This window comes from Pogoniulus pusillus, chromosome 24 (genome assembly GCF_015220805.1).
Source record: "Pogoniulus pusillus isolate bPogPus1 chromosome 24, bPogPus1.pri, whole genome shotgun sequence".
NCBI lineage: Eukaryota > Metazoa > Chordata > Aves > Piciformes > Lybiidae > Pogoniulus > Pogoniulus pusillus.
In genome coordinates, this window is record NC_087287.1 from 16,565,134 (window position 1) to 16,580,324 (window position 15,191).

At 40.9% G+C, this 15,191-nt stretch overlaps 1 protein-coding gene across 6 annotated transcripts in view; it reads right to left on the reverse strand.

Annotated features, from left to right (window-relative positions):
• The window catches only part of HIPK3 (homeodomain interacting protein kinase 3), a 103,182-nt gene that overhangs the window by 18,581 nt on the left and 69,410 nt on the right, over positions 1 to 15,191 (reverse strand). For all 6 annotated transcript variants that reach the window (XM_064163808.1, XM_064163812.1, XM_064163811.1 and 3 more), the window contains 3 exons: positions 5,691 to 5,814; positions 3,216 to 3,335; positions 756 to 842 (listed from right to left, as the gene is read on the reverse strand). In XM_064163808.1, the coding sequence (XP_064019878.1) occupies positions 756 to 842; positions 3,216 to 3,335; positions 5,691 to 5,814 (331 nt within the window). The remainder of the gene's footprint in view (positions 1 to 755; positions 843 to 3,215; positions 3,336 to 5,690; positions 5,815 to 15,191) is intronic.

Sequence of the window (15,191 nt, forward strand, 5' to 3'; positions counted from 1 at the left end):
GATTTTATCAAGTGGGGCACATTTGCTACTTCATCCCAGTACAGTTGGCTTGGAATTAGTATTACACACTCTCCCCAGCTAAAACCACCTCCCCCAGAGGCTTTATTCCTGTCTGGGACTTGTGCTTTAAGACATCAATTTTGGCATAAAGTTCTTTGTATGGTCTAACTTCAAGTACAGAAATAATCTTCAAAGAAACAATTTCAAGCACATATTCATCCCAATCTTGCTAAAAGATTCTTATTTGAGGAAAAGAATTTTAAGACTCCCATTTTTACTGACTGGAGAGTTATAAAGCTAAAGAAAAGAGAGGAAACTCACCTGTGCTTTTTTTCTCTGTTTATTTTTTAAGACTTATACTGGAATTGTATTGTTAAAATAGCAGAATGACACTGGAAATCATACAGTTAAGATATCAAGATCCACACATGTTCTTTTTCCCCCCCAAATGGCAGGCAAGGTAGAAAAAGAAGTATATATTATACATAAAATTAAAGGGTTCCCCCCACCACAGGGACAAACACCATTGCTTAATGCAAGCAATGACAGAAAAGATCTTTATACAGAGCCCAGCAGGCTGACATAAGCAGACACTGCCCTCGGAACAACGCACACAGGGAAGAATGGATATGACTGATACACGACAACTAATCCTCCAAAAGGTGATGATTTCAGAGCCACTAAAGTGTTTCAAAATCACCACTCATTCGTTCTGACATATTCCTTTTGCTAAGGAAGGAAGCTTTAATACTCACATGCACTATATCATCCAAACTGTTGAAAATATACTTTCTGGCCTCTTTAGACTTCATACCTGTCTCCGCCTCATGCTCTTCCAATGTCTCAAAGAAAGAAAAGGAGAGCTGAGATGAAAATTTGACAACAAAGATAACTTCTAACTACAAATGAGCTTTGCATATCAATTGACCTGAAAAACCAGTTTGTGTTTGTTTATGACTCATTTCAGTTGTCTCTTTCTGTGATGTTTTGCTGACTACTTCCATTTTCTGAATCAAAAAACTACCAAATTTCATGTCTGGCTGACCACAGTACTGGATTACAGTACAGCTTGCAGATCACTCAGGAAGAGCTGAAAGCCTGCAAAAAGACGTTTAATGAAACTCTCTCCTGTGTTTGTAGTTTTATATACATCACAGGGTTTCTATTATTTGTATCTCACTCATTTGCCCAAAGTCAGACCTTTAACTCCAAACAGCATCAAGATCGTAGGGTTGTAAATGAAATCTTACCCCCCTGCACAGACTCTGTTCAATTTCTCTTTGCCTTCTCTTTCTTGTTTATGCTTTTATTCCTTCCTGTACACAACAGTTGGTGCAAGTATTTTAAACATTGAAGTACAAAACCAAATTGCAGAGAAGGAACACCATCACCCATCAGCGACCTGTGAGCTGGAATGCCACTTTCTGTTACAAGTTTCCTCTTTCAACACAGACAGCACCAGCAGGGGCTGGTGTTGCCAAGAGGCAAGGCAGGACTGCAGGGGGGGGAAATAATTAACATGGAGATGATAGTTTCCAAAATTAACTTGGACAAGAACTACAACTAATGACCAATGCCCATGGCAAAACTGCTTTCTTCCCTCAAAACAGCATTTAGTCTGATTCATGAGAATTGACCTCTGCAAAGAAGGCTTCCAAGGGTGGGTTGTTTGCATCCAGAACTTGTGTGTGTTCTCTGATAGGGGAAGCCAGAAGCAAACTGTCACCTACTGATCAGCTCCCTGAAAACCCAGAATACTGGACTATCAGGACAGCGTGATGGGAGAATCCAGACACCACCTGCCCCCACAGCAGCTCCGCAGCCTAACTTGCACTGGCATTTACCAGCTCAGTGAGGAGGGTTACGCAATCTGTGCTTTGAGCTCCTCAGCTGTTTGTTACTGCTCAAGTTTGATGTCAACTGTAACTGCTTCCCAATTCCCCGAGGGGGTGAAGCTGCACCATGAAGCAATAGAATTGTAAAACCAAAGATAGACACACACACACACATATATATATTTGCAGAGGAAACGAAAGCTCTGCTTACGGTCAGTGTGCAATAACGTTGCTTACAGATACAAGTCGTGCAGACCATAAAAGTATGTCTTTAAAAACTTTGTCTGCTCTAATTGTATTGCAGTTCTCAGGGAATGAGCTGTACACAGAATATGTTATTTCCTAGTCCCTTTTTCTTCCAGGGAGCAGAGAGAGAAGAGCAGAGAGAGAAGAGCAGAGAGAGAAGAGCAGAGAGAGAAGAGCAGAGAGAGAAGAGCAGAGAGAGAAGAGCAGAGAGAGAAGAGCAGAGAGAGAAGAGCAGAGAGAGAAGAGCAGAGAGAGAAGAGCAGAGAGAGAAGAGCAGAGAGAGAAGAGCAGAGAGAGAAGAGCAGAGAGAGAAGAGCAGAGAGAGAAGAGCAGAGAGAGAAGAGCAGAGAGAGAAGAGCAGAGAGAGAAGAGCAGAGAGAGAAGAGCAGAGAGAGAAGAGCAGAGAGAGAAGAGCAGAGAGAGAAGAGCAGAGAGAGAAGAGCAGAGAGAGAAGAGCAGAGAGAGAAGAGCAGAGAGAGAAGAGCAGAGAGAGAAGAGCAGAGAGAGAAGAGCAGAGAGAGAAGAGCAGAGAGAGAAGAGCAGAGAGAGAAGAGCAGAGAGAGAAGAGCAGAGAGAGAAGAGCAGAGAGAGAAGAGCAGAGAGAGAAGAGCAGAGAGAGAAGAGCAGAGAGAGAAGAGCAGAGAGAGAAGAGCAGAGAGAGAAGAGCAGAGAGAGAAGAGCAGAGAGAGAAGAGCAGAGAGAGAAGAGCAGAGAGAGAAGAGCAGAGAGAGAAGAGCAGAGAGAGAAGAGCAGAGAGAGAAGAGCAGAGAGAGAAGAGCAGAGAGAGAAGAGCGAAACCAAAACCTAACACCAAACCAACAAGCAAACTCACAACTTATTCTCTGGAGAGAAGAGGTTTACTTTGAGGTCTCCACCTCATAGCTCTGCATTGGCCATTGCACAGCCTGGCAGCTGCACCAGACCTGCTTCTGGGCCAGCCAGCGGATGAAAACATGAGCATGAGCTTGGAGCACTGCCTTTGGGGGACAAGAAAAATGGAAGAGATAAAGAGTGGGGAAGTGATCAAGCAAGGAGATGCAGAGGGTTGCTAACAGCATTGTAGCGAATCTCTGCCTCTCTGGTTTCCCTGCTCACCCAGTGACATGCTGTTTTCTGCCACATGTGGCTGTTTACCTTTAATCTCCAACTAGAATATGGTGAATCCGTTTCTCTACAGAAAAATCTTGCAGTTTTCGTTCCCATGCTCAACAACTGCTCTCCTGGCAACCCTTGAGTCTGTGAAATGTAACGAATCTGAGGAAGAGAAGAGACAAAAACACAGGGAAATGATTTCTGATTCTCAACAATCTGAGACAGTTAAAAACCTGTCATTTCATTTGAAATACATCAAACTCGACTACCCCCACAGCACTACACCTCACATAGGAGAGAAACCCAACACTGGGTGCTTGATACTGCTCTCCCTCACAGAAAGCCATACATAAACAAACCTCTGAGGTGACCTATTTAAGCAGGCTCTTAAAGTTGGGTCACAGAAATGAGGAGCTGGGGAAAACAGCTGTCATTACCTTCTCAACCCATTCAAATCCTAAATGTAATTTTATTCTAAGCAGGGAAATTAGTAGCAGTGCTTTGCTGGCCTACAGAAAAATGGAGGAAGCTTTTTTTCATGCTCTCATTATAAAACTCTGTAAAAATCCTTCTTGTTTGCTGGATCTTATCAACTCTTAAAGGGTGGGTGTCAGGAGGATAGGGCCAGTTCTTTTTCAGTGGTGACAGGACGAGAGGTAACAGGTACAAACTTGAACGTTGGAAAATCAATCTAAATCAGGAAGAACTTCTGAACTTAGAGGGTGGTGGAGCACTGGAACAGGCTGTCCAGAGAGGTGGTGAAACCCCCAAATCCACCACGAGTGCATCACTTAGTCTGCCTCGATGCTGTCCTCTGCCACCTGCTCTAGGTGACCCTGCTTTGGCAGGGAGGTTGGACTAGATGACCTTCACAGGCCCCTTCCAACCTCTGTTATTCCATGATTCCAGTATATCACTTTTTCACACGTCTGACACACCTGCATGTTCCACTTGGAAAGGGAACATGTGTGTGTGTGTGTGCACAATCTTTAGGCACTCCACAAAAGATGCTGCCCTCATCTGAGAGAATCTGCCACTGGCTGTGCTGAGAATGGAGCAGCTTTACGCCTGAAGTGGCCAAATAGCTCTTTTTGACTGAAATGATCAGACTTGCTTTTAGAAGATGACTGACTATGCATTTTGCTTTACTTGTCATATAACTGATGATCAAAGTATTACATAAAATAGGTTAAGATTTAAGATTTCAGCAAATATCTGTTGAAATAGCATGTTCTGTTGTGGTTTAAGTAACCACACATGGCCTGCTAACTCACTGCATGAAGCAGGAGGTATGCCAGGAGTAACATTACTTTAAAAATCAAAAATCCTCCCACAAAGATGAGTTGGAATAATAATTGACAATGTTTGAAACCTGAGCTTGTTGCAAGTTGGGATAGAGGGAGCAGGGATTCTAGCAGGCAGGTCTGAAGGTCCAAGAGGGATGAGGGCTGAAGGGAGTTGGGCAAGGGCCCACACCACACATGTCCATGTGAGAGCTGCTGGTGTGGGACCAGCCTTGGAAAAGGTTGGGGAATAGGAGAGAATGGAAGAAAAAGAAATCGGGAGAGAGCAGTGAAATAAACAGTCAGAAACTTGGAGATGAGACAAATTCAGTGGAAGCCTGAGGATTTGAGAAGGAGAAGCACCTGAGAAGAGAAAAGCTGGTGGGCAGTTAGTTTCTGAGAGGAAATGTGCATGTGAAGAGTCTGTTGAAATATCAGTGACAGACCAAAGTGCAGAGGAACTAAACACAACGCTGCCAACTCTGGGTATAATGCCCTGCTTCGGGGAGTAAAGAGAATCCCATTCTGACCAGAGCTCTTTCTAGATCTTTTAAGTGTTTTGTAAGCATATTATATTGCAAGTTAAGGAGGGAAAAACAACCCACTTGTTAAAAAATTGAGAAGTTAAGCACCTGTGCCTGTTTTTAGTGAGTATTAAAGCTCAGAAGACATGGCTATTTTCCACTGAGAAGGACAGCTGTTGCTGGATGTAACCACAAATGAATACAACTACTTAAGAGTTTCCTTTCAGGAGCTAGCATGTTGGTTGCCACATGCCAGGGGGGCAGAGGGAAAGGCAGCACAAAGCCCTTGCCTGTTCACTTACTTGATGACACATACCACAAAGCAGGAGGAAAGGAATTTCCTTGGGAACCATCTCCTACAACTGCTGTACTTGTGTACACTGCAGAAAAACCCTGAATCAAATTTCTCTTAAAGTAAGTTTTACAGACCTGCTTGATCACAATGACAAAGCTGACTCAAGTAAGGTAATTCCAGTAAGTAAATAAACTAATGGGAACATTGAACTTCAATTCAGAAAAGCAGCATAAAACAGACTTTGGTCTAGACAAAGGATTTATGTGGCTAGGAAAATCAAGATGACTAAATTAAAAGCACTGAACAGACTTGAAAAAAAAATAGGATGCTATTAGTATGTGAAATCTGGATTTAACAAGCTGAAGTTCTTAAGTTGCAGAAAGTGTGCATATGCTTGTGAAATTTATTCTACTACCTGGTCATATTCCAGTGCTCCTGGGTACAGTGGCCATCCAAGAAACAGCTCTGCAATCACACACCCTAACGACCACATGTCTATGGCTTCACAAAATGGCAATCCCAGTATGATCTCTGGTGCTCTGCAAATTAAACATGGTTATTGACTTTTTTTTCCTTGGGCATAAAAAGGTAAATACAACAATCCAACATGACTAAAATAAAGAAATAAACCCAACCCACGCAGATCTGTTGTTTGCAAACCCAGGTTGACTGTTTCAAACATGACCTAGGATGGGAAATGACATTTTTCTCTTTCTGGATAACCCTTGGTAACATTATCACAGTATCACAGTATCACCAAGGTTGGAAGAGATTATGCAGCATTTTTTTCCTGCAAGTATCAGTTTGCCAAGTGCACCAAATAACTGACACACCTTAAAACCAGAATGGCACCAATTCAACATTTTTGCCTTTCCTACAGCATATCCTAAATGATCTCTCCACTCATTGTCAGATGCCTGTTAACTGCATTCTAAACACAACACAGTCATTTGTCTCAAAGTTTCACCTGAAAATATACTTGCATACTTCCCAACTGGACAGTACACTTAAAGCTATTTAAAATATCAATTTAATTACATAACTGCAAATCCCTTAATGCACTCAAATCAGTTAAATGTGATCAATTTTTAAGTTACTTCAGTGAAACCATTGCACTTGCTAAAGAGACCTTTACTCTTCATCTAAAGCAAATGTGAATTATTTAACCAACAGCATCTGCCTTTATTTCCCTACTCAAGAACCAGAAAAATTGCTATTGACACAGCTGCTAAAGGGCTTTTAACATTTCTGTTCATGTGGAACAATACCCAAGTATTTATTTCACAGATATCCATTTTAATTTAATTGGTTCTTTTTTAAACCTTCTCTCCCAGTTCATTCAAGCTATTAACAAAAGGGAAAATAATTCAAACATATTTGCATGCTACTACAGAAAGAGGCCTAGAGAGATAAGGCATTATTTAAAGCATCACACTATAGAGTGATTTACTACTAAACCAGACAATCTGTTGTTAGCCTAACGTGCCACAGCACAGTAGGAAGGTGGTTAGAGCTGAGAGGGTAATTCCCACTGCAGCATCTGTCTGATCAGGTAGCAGGCTGCTGAGGAAAACTGTAATTTCTCACCTATGTGACAGCTTCAAAATCCTACACCTCAGTACATGTTGGTGGATTGCACTGAGGTCCACATAAACAGGATCTCTAACCATAGTAACCCCCCATGTCTCATTTATCTTCTTTCACATTTCCTTTTATCAAAATCTTCTTTAATTCACTAAAATGTACTGGATTGCTGAGAAATTCTTGTTTTCATGTTACACTAGGACAAAGAAGCTATTTTGTAGTATGCAGCAGACCAAGAGTTGAAGCATCTCTGTCCTTTTTCACGAGGAGTACTCAGCAGAAGCTGTACACAGCCACACTGCAAGCTCAAAGAATGCATGTCCACTGCCCCATCCCTGACCCCAAACCACCCTGGCTTCTGCTCTGGGCAAAATCCGAGACTTTCCACAGATAAAGTCTATGGGACAGAATATTCTGTTAAACATTTATACACTTTCCATTCATGCCAGCACTTCAGTTCTTCCCATCCTTGTCACAAACCCTTTCAGATGCGATTATATAAAGGATAAATCTTGTCACACTGGTTGGTGAAACTAGAGAGGCTCAGTTTTCCACTGCCTTCAAAGATTCCATTACAATAAATTTCTAGGGATCAAGCTAAATGTATTTTTGTAATGCAGGATCATGACACTGCAGTAAGTATTAGCTAGTTTTGTTACTTGAGAAATAAATGTAATATATCTAGATGCCATAGGACTAGAAATAGCCTTAAGAAACGTCTGCCTTCAGCTGCTGGCTGGGTGCCAGCCTGCATAAGGTTGTTACAGAGCTCCGTTAAAATATGCTTCCTTTTGTTGTATTGTGTTACAGCCCTGAATAGTTAATGAATATACACATAGCCTATGGATACAGGGGCTTTAACAAATGCCTCTGCTAAAATAAGCTCTTTAAAACCTCTTCCATTTACTCAACGGTTAATATGTGCCCCGTATAAAAATAGCTGCAGTCGGTCAGTCTGTCACTCGTCCCTTCTGAGGGACAGCATTGCCAAGAAAAGAAGGGTAAGGGTAAATAGGATGACAAAACCACCAATGGCTACTGCATTCCACAATAAAGTGACCTGTTCATTTTTCATGGATACCAAATAGTTCTGTGATGCCAAGACAAGTGCCAACAAGTCTAAGGAAAATGGATGTATTTAAGGAGAGGCAGGACTGGTACTCCTCACTTCCCAGCACCTTCCAGAAAGGAAGAAGAGATAGAGGCTCCCAAACATTGCTACCCACACCTCACTACTGTACAGTAAAAAATCATTTTCAGCCTAGCTTGAAGTGAAGAGGGTAAAGAGTTGCTGTTACAGAGAAGTATCCAATTCACTGTTTCTCAAGCTCAACATTTCCCATCATGGCCTCATACTGGTCCTTAACATGGAGCAACTATCCCACAGCAGACAAAGTTACAAGGGAACTTGTGCTAGGCTTGATTATGTTTAGACTGGTTTTAACTAGCTCAAATATTCTTGATAAACAGTTTGTTAATGGTATGTTCAAAACCAGCTTTATTTTCTTCTCTCTCTCTTTTAAACTTCCAGTTAAAATCTAGTTGGACAAGTGGGAGGAAAGTGTCAAAAGGGAGCCATTCTTCAATTTTATTCCTTTTGAAGATGATCCATAGGTCTTTTTTCATGTAAGAAGTATTTTTACACACAGCTTAAAAAGGTAGACTTCCCCTTTCCTAATTACAACCACAGACATAAAATTAAGTTGTAGGAACTCCAGATGTTCCACACAGTCACTTCACCAGACTGCCACAAAAAAAAACCCCTATCAACTACCACCTCCCTCTCTCCAAACAACACTGCACACACTACTGCTTGCTACCTACTGCAGATGTCAAGATGCTCAGTACACCACAAGCTACGGTACTCCCCAACTTAGTAAGCAGTATCTATTTTGCCATCCCAACACATCACAGAAGTACATCAGAATTTCCTACACTTCTTAAGTATAGCAAATCTTACTTAGAGGTACTTAAAATAAAAGCACGACCTCTGAGGGACAGGATCTATTTCTTTCTTACTAACGTTAATTCCTTCGCACTGTTAATTAAAGATTAAAAGATTGACAGATTCAGAATTTTAAGTGCAACATTATTACACTGGAAAATTTCACTTTATTAAGCAGCAATTCCAAGATCAGAACATCTGAAACTCGCCTTTCTCATTTGACAGAGCACTCTTGAAGCAGATGCTGCAATTCAGAATATCTGCAACAACGAAAGGAGCAAAGGAGTGCTTCAGCTGCTTGTCTGGACAGACACACTTCTATTTGCTGTATCACATACCTTGTTATACCATGTTATTCTAACAAGGGTTGTCTGCTTATTTGGAAGGAAATTACAAGTTTTATTCTGTTAACCTACTTAAACCCCAGAATATTTCATAAAATACTTTAGCCTGCTTATAATGAAGCAACAAAAAAAGCAGACTTGAAGGAAAAAAAAAGTAATTCCTTGAGGGAGGGTTTAAAAATCAATCAAACAATCAACAAGTACACAAAAATAACAGCTTTAACATAGTAACATTAAGGTTCTTCTGACTTTTACACTGGGGAGCAACAAATAAAGAGCAAGAATTAAACACGTTTAAAAAGTCATGAGTTAACCTGCAGGAAGTCAAACCATCGCAAACAAGCACTACCCAGAAGGCTTTCATCAGAAATCGAGTTTTAGAACAGAAGTTAAATGAAAAGGCTAAAGCTCAACAGTTAATGTCCATAATATCAAATTAAGAACAGCACAGAACAACAAAAACTGTGCCTGCCTGGAACTCCTACCCTCATGAAAAATTTAGCTGAATGCACAAATAATTTCTCAGATATGTTCCCACTGAAGGTTCCATAGCATTCTACATACCCTCTCACCTAGCAAGGAAAGGAGATTTAAGCCTGGGCAATTTTATTGCTATTTCCCTTCTTGGCAGTGTGAAAGGGTCAGTGGATCTCCAGCCTACCACATGCCATTGTTTTATTTATTGACCACCAGGTTGCCACTCTCCACATGAAAGAGGAGTATATAAATAGCCATCCTCCTCTCGTGTCTTTCAACACATCTATGTGATTTCTCTCCAAGACCAAAAATGTAGCCACCACTTACACCAACTTCTATGCCAGAAGCTGAAGGTAACAGTGCCATGTGAGGAACACTGCACTACCTCCTCTACTCTGGGGCTTTTGCCTAAAGATGCTGGGCATCAGGAATGCTGGAATCAGGAATCCTTGGCTGTATCACCTCTTCATTATAGGTTTTGCAGTAAAATGCCTTCCAAACAGGAAGGTAAGTCTCATTAAGCCATTTTGCCTTTGCAGTTTAAAATACATTGAATAAGAATTTTAATACTGTTTCTCCATAATTTTGGGGTTCCCTATATTCATAGGTAAATGCAGACAGCATTTCTAATACAGGCATGCAACACTAAATTTACCAGCTTCTCATATAATATTACTACCCCTAATTAGCACTGTATCTGCTGATGATACAGCTCACTGCCATCGTCATCCAAAGGGTTGGATGCTTTATCTTTTTCCATTAGTAATTTGTTCAAGGCCACCCAGTGGATCAAAAGCACTCATGTAAACTAATCCAATTTCTAAGAGTTATAGTCAAAAGGGATTACAAATCTGAGATTAAGACTTCTCCCTCCCTTCCCCCCCCCCCCCCCATTACCAGCATAAGAGAAGCATGAAGGAAATAACTAGATATGGCTGTGAAATCTGCACTACTTCTAAAGAAGGTTTCAAGAGAAAGATCAGATGCAGTGAAGAAGTTAATGACAGATAGAAATGGGCATCCTAACAAATCATCTCCAATACAATTCATCTTCTTGAACTCATGACAATGAATGTGGAAGAGTGCAAACCTTCCTAGGAGATCTGCAAGAACACAGGACTGTCCAACTCAAAGTGACATGACTCAGATTAAAAAACAAACAAAAACCCCCATGACCAATGGCAAGTACACTTCAATAATCAGAAAGATGCAATGGAAACGAACCACTTAACAACAAAATCTGTGGCTGGTGAAGGATATAAAGAACAGTGGATTCTCTTCTGCATTTGAGATGGCCTTCAGAAGGAATTTCAAACATGCAGTTAGACCAACACAATGACAGAATATAGAGCATATATGGGGTATTGTAAAGGATAGCAGAAATTAATGCACATTATTCATTCATTAATCACTCCTAAGAATTAATAGGTCATAAATCAACCAGCTTTCCACAAAAAAAAAAAAAAAAAAAAAAAAAAAAAAAAAAAAAAAAAAAATCCACACAACTTCACAGATTAGGCAAGAAAAATATTTTACACTTAAGAGCAAAAAGAATCAGGGTATCAGTATTTCTTTTTAAAGGACAAAGACATAGAAAAAAAAATATTATGCCTTATATAAAACTAGTGATATTCCCTCACCTTGAATAGTGTGTGTTCACTTTTGAATTCTGTGTTCAGTTTTGGTCACCCCCATCTGAAAAAGGATACAGCAAATAGAAAAGACGCAGAGAAGGACAATATAAGTTAAAGACTTGAAGCGGTTTAGGCACAAGAAGAAACCCTGGTTAGAACTAGAAAAGCTTCAAGAAAGAACGAGCAGAAACATTACTCAAATCATACATGAAGTAACAGAAGTAGCTGAGTGTTCCTAATGCCCTGACTTATTACAGAGGACCAAGGAATTCCCCACCTGCTTTGAGATTAAAGACTGATGTAAATGTAAAAGTGGGGGTCTTTAAAAGCCAGAGTACAATTAAGCCTTTGAACCATGAGGTACTGCTGAGGCAAAAAGAATATGAGCATTTAAGAATGGATCAACAGAAAAAAATATCTACAACAGCCCTAGATTAAACAGCAAGGCTCAGATCAGTGTAGAATGGAAACAGCCAGCAGCTTTGTAGAGCCTAGAAGAAACTTGCATCAGAAGACACTAAAGTGAAAACTTTTGCTGCAGTCAGTTTTCTGTAGCAACACAATACCAGAATAAATGGGGCACAGATCTAGTTTCCTACATATCACAATCACTATTGTTGCACAAAGACAAGAGCTACTCAAGTAAATCCCTTGATCCACATTAAAAAGTCTCTACAGTCTCATGGTCTGAACAATTTTCCTTTGTAATATCATTTTGTTGGAAGAAGAATTATGTCAATGAAATACATAGAAGGCCTTAAAAAGTCACATTACAGGCACGATGCTCACTTGAACAATGTTCTTAAGAACACTCACAGTGCTCTTTCATAGAGTTTTTTCACTGTGAGGGTGACAGAGCACTGGAACAGGCTGTTCAGAGGGATTGGGAAGTCCCCCTCTGTGCAGATATTCAAGACCCACTTGGATGCATTCCTGTGTGATCTGGTATAGGTGATCCTGCTCTGGCAGGGGAGCTGGACTGGATGAGCTTTCGAGGTCCTATCCAGCCCCCAGCCTTCTGTGATAGTTGACTGTTCCTTGTTTTTCAGCCCACTGAGATGTTAGAACATGGAGTGGTAGTGTCATGTGTTAGTGTAAATTTAGTCTTTGCAATGCAAGTATGACACACTATGCCAGCCAAGGAGCCTCCCTCCCTGTCTTCTGAAAGGCTTGGTGCTGCACATCTGTACTGCAGAACTGCTCCAGAGATTTACATGCACAATCCTGGCTTTTCTTGTCCACTTTCCTAGTGCTCTTTTAACTCTGCCATGGTTAGGCATTATGAAGCACATACTAGCAAATCCTGATTTTTGGGGGGTTGGTTTGTGTTTGTTTTAAACTCTAAGAAGCTAAGAGGATTTACACTGAAAGCAAAAACCTAAGTGCTCAGAAACAGACCCTGGGAACCTTAGATAAGCTGGACAGAGGCATCCATGTCTTCGAGGTGGCAGGAAAGAATCAGCAGCATCACTTTGCAATTTAGAGCTATGCCGCCGTCTATCACAAAATACAGGGAGAACAAATATGTTGAAGGAGATATGAGAAGTTATTCCCTCATTCATAGTTTCATTCCTCCTTTGAAAGAGTCTGGTGCACTATCAGACCCTCCAAGTGCCAAGTGATAGTGAAGACAGGAGGAAGTGAGTCACCGCTGTAAACTTCTATGGCCACGGTATGGCTGTGGTGGCGTCCACGGTGCTGTACAAAAGGAATTCTCATTTCCTGGCAGAAGTAACTTCATTTTATTACAATATAACTTTTTCATAGATCTATGCAGCAGTCAGGAGGTAGAAAAGACCTGCTTAACATCACAGCCTTCCCCTGTTATGTATAACGGACAAGGCTGGCATGCAGCTGCCAATTTAACTTTGAACCCTGATCTGACCTCAAGAAGGAGATAGGACCTAAATATAAGGATTATTCCAAATGTGTAAACACTTACCAAAAAAACCCAACCCCATCACCCCCCCCCCCCCCCAAAAAAAAATAATCACTGCAAAAAGAGTTAATTTCAACACAGGGCTCACAACTGAAGGGATTAAAAAAAGGGCAACAGGAAAACAAATTGGACAAACAACAAATAAATCTTAGATCACTTCATCAAATAAAAGGAAGTTACAAGCAAACTATCCTACTGTATTGAAAGAGCCACTCCAAATCTTAACCTAATACATCTTTTCTTCCCACTTACAAGAAGGATATAGATAAGAAATAAATTCCTTTATGTTTTCAGCTGAGAATAACAGTGTAAGAAGTGAGTTCAAGAGATTCTTTCCACTTAGTCACTGTCTCTTGAGAAATGAAATAATGTTTTTGCTAAAAGCTGCCTTTTTGCATTACATGAAAACAAAACAGGTGCTGATGTAGTAATATAATGAAGAAGACTGTGTACAGATGCCTTATTGCTAAATGCAGTCTGAAATTCAATACACTTTCTTTACATTTTGGACAGAAAAGTGTCAATATTCAAATCATCAGATGAGGTTACTTACCAGTAAGTGAACTATGACATACTTTGTGTGCCTGTGCTCATATGTTCTACTCCTAACTGCGAAATCATCTAGCAGGGCTTTGTCCTTGAAGGATATCCTTGAAGGAGCTGAAGTTGCAAGAGATGGTCATACAGACATTGCCTCTGTGCTCAGTTGCACACCTGCAGTGGGGAGCATACTCTGCCTGACGTCACCCTGAGCTCTGCTGACAGTGTCAAGGTGCTGAACAAGCCATGCAGCTCGGATGGCACACAGCAACCACCTGTGACAAGTGACTCCTTTCTCAAACAGGGCATTTTCCTGCCCTCCTAGGGACTACACACCTGCGTGTGTAGGCACTCAGTGCCATGGTCTGGTTGACTGGCTAGGGCTGGGTGCTAGGTTGGATTGGATGATCTTGGAGGTCTCTTCCAACCTGGTTGATTCTATGTATGTATGCACACACAGGTGCACTCAGGTGTTAAAATTCTTGGCTTGCACAGCTCCAACTAGAACCACCTTTGCAAGCAACTTCCCCAGCTGCAATACTGCCATCTAAAACATCTAATTTAATGAGATAGTCTTTACTGCACAGCATGTTGTTTCCATATCCCACAACCACTTTGGGACTTTTTTTCTCTCTTAATTCTTTTTATTGGGGCAGGGGAGAAGGAGGGAAAGGAATAGAAGCAACATGCAGAAAATTAAAACATCCAAAATCTTGTGCCAAAACAAAAACCCACACTGAGCTGGTGAATTGTGCAGATTGAGTTTTAAGAAAACCTAGCTTGAAATATCTTGCTTGAAATCCAGACAGAAGTTAGGGCAAGGACAGGTAACTGTGGCAGCAGCTGCCAACCACAAACTGACCTCCAGCTGAGAAGTACAGGCAACTACATGCTCAAGGAGAGGATCAAACACTAGCAATGATTTCCAGCTCTCCACAAGCAAGAAAGAAAAATAAGAACAGCACATTGTGGGAGGTTTCAAGGCCTCACGAATCAGAAACGACAAATCTTAATTCCTCCTGCCCTTTGCTTTGCTATTTTTGATTTTGTGGGAATATCAACTTCTAGTTCTGTAAGGGTCTGCACGGACTTGTAGAACCCAAACACACCACCAGCTAAACAGCAGAAAGGGAGTTTCTACAAGAGAGTAATAAGCATGACAGTATTTGCTGGTGGCATTCTCATCAAGAACAGCAAGATCTTGTAAGTGAGCTTTGTGTGAAGGCTTGTGCTTTCACCCCTGACAATGCTCCTACCACTGGACTGAGGCTATAAAGTCATGATAATCAAAAAAAAAACCAAAACCCAAAACACAAGTGTCCTGATCCTTGCATAAAAATTCTACCAAGGGCTCATGCCAAACAGAGACGTATCAGCATGAGGCTCTCTTTCTTTTCTCTGCATTTCAATGGATTCTCACTTTGACATAGCTCAGGTAAGATACTAAAGAGCT